Source organism: Aegilops tauschii, chromosome 5 (assembly GCF_002575655.3).
Source record: "Aegilops tauschii subsp. strangulata cultivar AL8/78 chromosome 5, Aet v6.0, whole genome shotgun sequence".
NCBI classification, from domain to species: Eukaryota; Viridiplantae; Streptophyta; class Magnoliopsida; order Poales; family Poaceae; genus Aegilops; species Aegilops tauschii.
In genome coordinates this window covers 129731010-129741225 of record NC_053039.3, presented here as the reverse complement: position 1 = coordinate 129741225, position 10216 = coordinate 129731010, and the positions used below count along the sequence as shown (strand labels likewise).

General features: G+C 47.3%; 1 protein-coding gene across 1 annotated transcript; it reads left to right on the top strand.

Annotated features, from left to right (window-relative positions):
* Positions 1-6487: 6487 nt before the first annotated feature.
* Positions 6488-7201, top strand: LOC141022342 (uncharacterized). The gene has a single exon (XM_073498610.1). It carries the CDS (start codon positions 6488-6490, stop codon positions 7199-7201), a length of 714 nt encoding a protein of 237 aa, XP_073354711.1.
* The last annotated feature ends 3015 nt before the right edge of the window (positions 7202-10216 follow it).

The following is a 10216-nucleotide window of genomic DNA, read 5'->3' as shown; positions in this document are numbered from 1 at the left end:
TTGGGAGCACCATTTGTAATTTGAGTTCATCTACCTACATGGGTTAGTCTTGCAAGAAATAGCACTTGTGTATCCAAAATGACAATCATGAAACTTGATACCAAATGAAATTTGATATATAGAATTTGTCAAAGGATATGTTGAAGGGTTTCGTGCTTCCTTGTCATCAACCACCGTATTGTAGCGACTTGGTGATGTAGAGATTGCTCAAGATGTGAGTGAGTTGCAATCTCATGGATTTAGATTCATCCAAGTACCTACAAGGGCTAGATACCATGCAAGGGTGCAAATATATCCAGGACATATGAATAGCATCATGAAGGAAATATCAAGGATTAGTCATAGGCTCATGCCTTGCATGTATCCAAATGGAGTTCCTACTCCAAGTTTGAAGCATCAATGATGTTCAATTCTCCTCTCAACCGGCCAAAGATTTTCTCATCAAGCGATTTGGTGAATATATCTGCCAATTGCTTATCGGTACGACATGCTTAAGATCAATATCCCCTTTAGCAACATGATCTCGAATGAAATGATGACGAACTTCAATATGCTTAGTCCGGGAATGTTGCACGGGATTATGAGCAATCTCAATGGCACTTTCATTGTCACAAAGCAAAGGAACATTTCACATATATCCCATAATCTTTAAGAGTTTGGGTCATCCAAAGTAATTGAGCACAACATGAACCGGCGGCAATGTATTCCGCTTCGGTGGTGGATAAGGATACCGAGTTTTGTTTCTTGGAAGACCAAGACACAAGAGATCTACCAAGAAATTGACAAGTACCTGAAGTGGACTTTCTATCAACCTTGTCTCCGGCATAGTCCGAGTCGGAATAGCCAACAAAATCAAAAGAGGACCTCTTAGGATACCAAATTCCAAAGTTTGGTGTATGTATTAAGTATCTCACTATCCTTTTCACAACCTTAAGATGACATTCTTTGGGGGCCGCTTGATATCGTGCACACATGCACATGCTTAGCGTAATATCGGGACGAGAGGCACATAGATATAACAATGATCCAATCATAGAGCGATAAACCTTTTGATCAACTGGTTTACCATCCTTAGTCAAGTCAAGATGTCCACTAGTAGGCATGGGAGTTTTCATACCTTTGCTTTCTTGCATGTTGAACTTCATGAATAAGTCCTTGGTGTACTTTGTTTGAGAAACAAAGGTGCCTTCCTTAGTTTGCTTGATTTGCAAACCAAGAAAGAACTTGAGTTCACTCATCATAGACATCTCAAACTTCTTTGACATTAGCTTTCCAAACTTTTCACTAAAATGAGGGTTAGTTGAACCAAATATGATATCATCAACATAAATTTGGCATACAAATAATTCACCATTAACCCTTTTAGTGAAAAGAGTAGAATCTATTTTTCCAATCTCAAAGCCTTTTTCAATAAGGAACTTGGTCAAGCATTTATACCACGCTCTAGGAGCTTGCTTAAGACCATAAAGGGCTTTGTGAAGTTTGTAAACATGATCGGGTTTCTTGGGATTTACAAAGCCGGGAGGTTGTTTAACGTAAACTTCCTCCTCAATTTCACCATTTAGAAAAGCACTTTTAATGTCCATTTGGTATAAAGTGATATCATGGTGATTAGCATAGGCAAGTAAGATGCGGATGGACTCAAGTCTAGCAACGGGGGCATATGTCTCACCGTAGTCCATACCTTCAACTTGAGTGTAGCCTTGGGCGACTAGACGAGCTTTGTTGTGGATGACTTGACCATCTTCATCTTGCTTGTTGTGAAACACCCATTTGGTACCGATGATGTTGTGGTTGTTGTCGGGCTTCTCGACCAATGTCCATACTTGATTTCTCTCAAAGTTGTGTAGCTCTTCATGCATGGCATTTATCCAATCCGGATCTTCCAATGCTTCTTCAACCTTCATAGGTTCAATGCTAGAGATGAATGAATAATGTTCACAAAAGTTGGCCAGACGAGATTTAGAGCGAGTGATTCTCCCGGTTTGAATGTCATTGTAGATTTGCTCGACGGGATGGTCTCTGGCGACTCTTGCTCTAACTCGTGAGAGCTTTTGCTTGGGTCGGGGTGGAACATCTTCTTCTTCTTCTTGGCCTTCTTCATTGTTGGCGCTGTCGTTCTCTTGTTGCGGTGGAGAAGGAGGTTGTTGATGTTCATCTTGGTGTACTTCCTCATTTTCTTCGTCTTGGTGTGTCCCACTTGTGGATGCTTCTGTATCAACTCTTGGTTCACCTTGTCGTGAGGTAGAAGCTTCCACTTGGATGGACGAGGTACTCTCCTTCACCTCCGTTGGACGAATCTTGCCATAGACAAGTCTTGGATTGCTTCCGAAGGATCTTTATCTCCTACATCAATTGGTAATTGCTCTACTTGCCAGCCATTACATTCATCAAACTTCACAACTACCGTCTCTTCAACCTTTCGGGTGAAACTGTTGTAGACACGGTAAGTGTGAGAGTTTGAGCCATAACCAAGTAGGAAACCCTCATGAGATTTAGGAGCAAATTTAGAACGACGATGCTTATCAATAATGTAGCACTTCGAGCCAAATACTCGAAAGTATCCAACTTGGGGTTTGTTACCGGTGAGGAGCTCGTATGTCGTCTTGCCGAGTAGCTTGTGAAGATACAAGCGATTTGCTGCATGACAAGCCGTCTCAACCGCTTCCCCCCAAAAGTGTTTTGGAGTCTTGTACTCATCAAGCATCGTTCTTGCCATCTCAATAAGAGTCCGGTTCTTCCTCTCAACAACTCCATTTTGTTGAGGCGTCTATGTAGCCGAGAACTCGTGTGAAATCCCTTCTTCATCAAGAAAGGTATCCACATTTGCGTTCTTGAACTCCGTTACATTGTCGCTCCGAACCTTTTTGATCTTCACTTCAAATTGGTTTTGGGCCTTCCTAGCGAAATTTTTGAAGATCTTTTGGACCTGTGATTTATCATCAGGAAAGAAGACCCATGTAAATCTTCATCAACTATGACTAGACCAAATGAGTTACCACCGAGACTCTTGTAGGCATTGGAACCAAAGAGATCCATATGAAGTAGCTCGAGCGGTCTTCTTGTGGTCATAATGTTCTTCACGGGGTGGCTTCCTCCAAATTGTTTTCCTGCTTGACAAGCACTGCAAAGTCTATCCTTGTCAAATATAACATGTTTTACTCCAAGGATATGATCACCCTTAATAAGATTATCAAGATTTCGCATGCCCACATGACCTAACCTTCTATGCCACAACCAGCCTTTTGAGGATTTAGCAATTAAGCAAGTTCTAGGTTGAGCCTTTTTAGTGAAATCAACAATGTAAATATCACCTCTACGGATACCGGTAAAGACCATTTTATGATTATCTCTACGAAACACTTGGCAATCTACTTCAGTAAATAGGACGTTGAAACCAAAGTCAGCAAGTCTAGATACGGAAAGTAAATTGTAGCCAAGCGATTCAACGAGCATAACATTTTGTATGGAGCTGTCATGTGAGATGGCCACCTTACCAAGGCCAACCACCTTACCCTTTGAGTTATCACCGAAAGTGACGTACTTTCGAGGGCCGTCATTTTCAGCAAGCTCACGAAACATATCTTTGTCTCCGGTCATATGATTAGTACATCCACTATCAAGGACCCATTCCTTTCCTCCAGCCATGTAGCCGCGAAGATTAGCCATAAGCCCAAAGTGTCTCATAGCATCATCAAGATCATAGTCACTATCATTATCCTCATCATAGTATCCATGTTCTATACCGTCTTGTGATTGATCAACGCCTATAGAGGGTAATTCATTAGAAGTATGACCGTAACAATGTTCATCTCTATGAATTCTAATGACTTCGGAAATGATTGCGAATAATTCCAACATCTCCTTTGGCACGCATGAGATCACGAAGCTCAAATAGACAATCATCAAATTTAGGATCACTAGTACTCATCTTACTCAAGGCAATAGACTTATGAAGAATTCCGTCTAGATTTTTCAAGGAATAATTTGGGAATCGTTCCTCAAGAAATCTCCATATGGTGTAGGCACAGTCAAGAGTAGGTAAGCTAGCAATCAAATTTTTGGGTAATCCTCTAATGATAAGATCGATAGTTCTAAGATTGCGAATCATGTCAAGATCCTCATCGGGAGAGGGATGCAAGGGATCACTAGGGGAAATGCAAGTACTAGTAATGTACTTGTTCAAGTGATATTCATTGAAAATCTCAAGCATCTCATTTTTCCACTCATGAAAGAACTCTCCATCAAGTATAGGCACTCTATGTCTAAGATTCCCCAACATAGACTCATCCATCTTCCTCCAAAGGTGTTTAAACCAAAGCAATGGAGACCAAAGCTCTGATACCAATTGAAAGGATCGAGAAGAAGTGTCTAGAGGGGGGTGAATAGACTCTTAGCAAGAAAAGTTGTAGTTTTTAAATTATTTAAGTTGAAGTGGAGTTTTAGCACAAGTTCAAACATTCACAATACATATCAAGCAAGCATGACAAGAGTATATAAGCAGCGAAAAGTAAATCATGCAAGTTGCAAGAATGTAAAGGGATGGGATTGAAGTGTGCAAACGCAATTGGAGACACGGAGATTTTTTTATCCGTGGTTCCGATAGGTGGTGCTATCGTACATCCACATTGATGGAGACTTCAACCCACGAAGGGTAACGTTGCATGAGTCCACGGAGGGCTCCACCCACGAAGGGTCCACGAAGAAGCAACCTTGTCTATCCCACCATGGCCATTGCCCACGAAGGACCTCACTAGGGTAGATCTTCACGAAGTAGGCGATCTCCTTGCCCGTACAAACTCCTTGGTTCAACTCCACAATCTTGACGGAGGCTCCCAAGTGACACCTAACCAATCTAGGAGACACCACTCTCCAAGAGGTAATAGATGGTGTGTTGATGATGAACTCCTTGCTCTTGTGCTTCAAATGATAGTCTCCCCAACACTCAACTCTCTCTCATAGGATTGGATTTGGTAGAAAGAAGATTTGAGTGGAAAGCAACTTGGGGAAGGCTAGAGATCAAGATTTATGTGGTTGGAATGGAATATCTTGACCTCAACACAAGTGTAGGTGGTTCTCTCTCAGAAAATATATGATGGAAGTGTAGGCATGTTCTGATGGCTCTCTCCACGAATGAAGAGTGGGTGGAGAGGTATATATAGCCTCCACACAAAATCTAACCATTACACACAAATCACCAAACTCGGTGGGACCGAATTAGAAAACTCGGTCGGACCGATTTGGTTCATAGTGTGAGCGTTAGGCATTTCGGTGGGACCGATATGTCAACTCGGTGGGACCGATGTGCTAGGGTTAGGGTAAAGCCTTTTCTCGGTTGGACCGATTACACAAACTCGGTTGGACCGACTTGGGTAATAAGCACAACAGAGAGTTGGCCAAGCAAACTCGGTGGTACCGATTCCATATTTCGATGAGACCGAAATTAATGCAATAGGCAACAGGGAGTTTGCAAGCCCATCTCGGTGAGACCGAGATCCCATCGGTGAGACCGAATTGATTAGGGTTTCTGGCAGTGGCTATGTCAAGTGAACCCGGTGGCGCCGAATAGAAAGTTTCGGTGGGGCCGAGTTTGACTTTTGGTTTTGGACAAATGTGGATATGAGAAAGTGGTTGAGGGCTTTGGAGCATATCACTGAGCACTTTGAGCAAGCAAGCCATTAAGCAACACCTCATCCCCTCTTAATAGTATTGGCTTTCCTATGGGCTCAATGTGATCTTGGATCACTAAAATGAAAAGTGTAGAGTCTTGAGCTTTGAGCTTGAGCCAATCCTTCGTCCTTATTATCTTGAAGGGGTTTCACATCCTCTTGTCCATGCCACTCCACTGTTGAACTTATCTGAAGCATACTAGATGAAAGCATTAGTCCAACAAGAGATATGTTGACATTAATTACCAAAAATACCCAGGGAGCACTTGTGCTTTCAACAGACACACCCTGCTATGTCATGGGCGGCATTCAGAGCCGATGTCGAAGCAGAATTCGGCCCCGAAGAGTTTGAGGCGCAGATGCATCATCTAGTTCAATTGCGTCAGACTGGCAGTGTTCAGGAGTACCGTCAGCAGTTCGAGACCTCAATGTATCATCTGCTTTCCTTGGATCCAACCCTGAGCACACAATTCTTCATATCTCAGTTTCTGTTGGGTCTGAAGGACGAACTATGGCTAGGCATCAGGTTACAAGCCCCCACCAGCATTACCAGAGTTGCGGTGTTTGCACGAATTCAAGAGGAAGAACTGGAAAAACAAAGGGCACCGCGCAGCCGCATCGTCCCTGTGGGGCGACCACCACCAGAAGCAACTGCAACTGCTACGCAGGCTCGCGCAGCAGCTCAACCTCGTCTAGGAGGCGGCGAGTACGCTCGAGAACGACAACTCAAAGAATTCAGAAGAGCCAACGGTCTCTGTTTCCGCTGTGGAGACACATATTCACGCGAGCATCAGTGCAAGCGCACCGAACAAATACTGATGATCGAAGTGGGGGACTTTGGAGAGATTCTTTCAGACGACACCGTGCATGCTCTGCAACTCTTGGACCAGCCTAACGCCCAGGAGCATGAATGTTGTGCAATATCGCAACACGCAGTTTCAGGAGAAGAAGCACCATCTACCATTCGCCTGCTCACACAAGTTGGAGATCAATACATGCTGTTGTTAGTAGATTCGGGCAGCTCACACAGTTTTATCAGCGAATCCTTTGTGCAGCGCGTGTCAGCTAAAACCGAGGCCTTACCACCGGTGTCAGTTCGGGTGGCAAATGGACAACGTCTGCACTGCAACAAGATCGTTCGACAACTGGGATGGCAAGTACCTGGACACACTTTTCATACAGATTTCAGAGTTCTACCACTGGGAGCATACGATGGAGTCCTCGACATGGATTGGTTGGCCTCACACAGTCCCATGAACTGCCATTGGCAACTGAAGACGATTACATTCGAAACTGAAGGAAAGACAGTGCACCTTCAGGGCGTCAAAACCTCAGATCTTCCTCCAATCACAGAATTGGATGCATATGAACTACATCGCATGGAAGTGGCCAACGATATTTGGACTGTAGCCCTGGTTACAGTTGAGCGGACAGATAAAGAAATCCCAGAACCAGTTCCACCAAATATTCAGAAAGTGCTGTCAGAGTACAAAGACGTGTTCGCTGAACCAACAACGTTACCACCTCGTTGACAGTATGATCATGGTATTCACCTTGAGCCGGGCACTGTTCCTATCAACACCAAACCATATCTCTACTCACCTGCTCAGAAGGACGAGATTGAGAAACAAGTGCAAGACATGCTGAAAACTGGCGTCATTGCTCACAGCATGAGCCCTTACGCTGCACCAGTTCTGTTGGTAAAGCAAAAAGATGGCAGTTGGCGATTCTGTGTTGATTTCAGACGACTGAATACTGCAACTGTCAAAAACAAATTTCCACTGCCGGTTGTGGACGAGCTGCTGGACGAACTGGCAGGTGCCACCTACTTCTCCAAGATCAATCTGCGTGCTGGATATCATCAGATCCGTATGCGTGAGGAGGATGAAGAGAAGATAGCCTTCAAAACTCACCACGGGCACTACCACTTCAGAGTGATGCCATTTGGCCTGTGCAACGCCCCTGCAACTTTTCAGTGTCTCATGAACACTGTATTCGGGCGATACGTCCGTAAGTTTATCATCATATTTCTCGATGATATTCTTGTCGTCGGCACTGACCTGCAAGAACATGAGGAGCACCTGCGGCTCACCTTACAGCTGCTCCACGAACACCAGCTTTTTGCCAAGGCATCCAAGTGCTCGTTCGTGCAAACCAGCATCGAGTACTTGGGGCACGTGATCTCCAAGGACGGAGTCGCCACCGACACGACCAAGACCAACGCCATGCAGGCCTGGCCCGTGCCCACGACGGCCACCGAGCTCCGCGGCTTCCTCGGCCTGACCGGCTACTACCGCAAATTTGTCCCTCACTACGGCATCATCGCGAAGCCGCTGACCCAACTCCTGACGAAGAAAGGATTCACCTGGAATGACAAGGCCCAGCAGGCATTCGAGCTGCTGAAGCAAGCCATGGTGAGCACGCCGGTGCTGGCGCTCCCCGACTTTGCCAAGCCGTTCGCCATCGAGACCGATGTGTGCGACACCGGCGTGGGGGCGGTGCTCACACAGGACATCCATGCCGTCGCATACCTCAGCAAGGCCTTGGGCGCCAAGAATCAGAAGCTTTCCACATACGAGAAGGAATTATTGGCGGTGATGATGGCGATCGACAAGTGGAGGCCGTACTTGCAACGCGCCCCGTTCGAGATCGTCACCGACCACAAGAGCATGTGTGCGCTTACAGATCAGCAGCTAGCTACAGACCTCTAGCGGAAAGCCATGTCCAAGCTGGTGGGTCTGCAGTTCTCCTTCCGCTATAAGAAAGGCGTCGACAATGGTGCAGCGGACGCGCTATCCCGCGTCGGCCATCTGCTCGCGCTCGATGCTCTCTCTCTCTGTGTGTCAGCCCCAATGGCTCCAGGAGGTGGCTAACTCCTACGAAACTGATCCTGATGTGCAAGAGCTGCTGGCCAAGCTCGCCGTCACCATCGCCGACGACCAAGGGTGCACATTACAGAACAGCGTCATCAGGCAGCGCGGGCGGCTATGGATTGGCGCCAACTCCGCGTTGCAAACCAAACTCATCGCCGCTCTCCATCACAGTGCAGTGGGTGGTCACTCCGGCGCCACGGCCACCTACCACCGTGTCCACAAGCTGTTCGCCTGGCCCGGGCTGAAGCGTGTCGTGGAAGATTTTGTCTAGCAGTGCGCCGTGTGCCAACACGCCAAGCACGAGCACACGCACCCTGCCGGGTAATTAAGCTACAGTAATCCCACGCTAATGGTGCCACGTTACCTCCGTTACTGTTGCTAATCTATCGTTAGATCAAAACCGGTCCAAAATTCAAAATTCAAAATCAAGCAAACAATAAAAGTTTTCAAATACTAAAACTAAAATGTTCAATAAATAGTAGATAAATTAGAGGCTATGATAAAATTGTAAAGAACATTATTGAAACTTGATAGGTGACTTAAACATCCTCAAACAGTGGTTGAAAACATTATTTAATAACCTTTTTATTAATACAAAATAAATATGAAATGATATTTACCCCAAACTAGTTTTGGGTGGTAAGATATATTGTGCTGTGATTTGTGGGCCAGCTCTCATATTTTACAAAACTCACTTGGTGCCCAGACAATTAGCCAAAACAGAAAAGGAAAAATAAGAAAAAGTAAAAAAAAGAAAAAAAAGAGAGAAAAGGACCCCCTGGACCAGACGGACCAGCTCGCAGCCAGGCCGGCCCACCTGGCCCATCCGCCGAACCGGCCCGTTCCCCCCGGTCGCTCTCTCCCCTTCCCTGTTCCCTGACCAGGGTCAGAACAGGGGCGCGTCCCCGCCGGACCCCCTCGCCGGCGTCGAGGAGGGGATAAGATCGCCAGCGCCCCCGCCTCCTCTGGCCCCTCCCCACTCGCCCACTTCCCCCTGTCCTCCTCTCTCACTCCCCACCAGATCCCCCCTCCACCGAGCGCCCCCTGTCTTCGCCCACCGGCGCCCACCGCGGCGACCGCTGCTCCCAACCCTCTTCAGCGCGTCCCGGAGCTTCATGGCCGTCAGGATCGTCGTCCACGACCACGGGCAGGAGCCGGAAGCCCCTCCATCGCCGAGCCGGCCTTCTTCTTCCTCCTCGGGCACTGTCGACCTCGCTGACAAATCTGACTCCGGCAAGCCTTCCCCGAGCCCACTTGTGCACACCTGCAGGGCCCGGTGAGCAGCCGCTTCGACCCCCCTCTCCCTTCTCCTCCCCGTGCACCGTAGTTAGCTTCCACGCGTGCTCGAGCTCCGGCCACCGTCGTTAGACTTCACAACCGACGCTGCGGGCCGTTTCAACGGCCACCGTTGCCGCTGTTCGACACGGTGCGATGCCCGCGTTCGAATGCACCAGATTCCGCGCCGAAAGAGCCCCCACAACCCACTTCTCCTTGCGCCACCGAACGCCACCGCCGCCTTGCTCGTCGCCGGCGATGCTCCGGCCGCCCCCGAGCCCTCCCATCAGCACCGTTGGATGCGCGGCTCGACGCTCGCTCAAACGAGCCTACGCGCGGGCCGAGCGACCCCTTGTGGCCGATTTCCGGCCGTTCCCGAGCGCGCCGCCATTGAATATG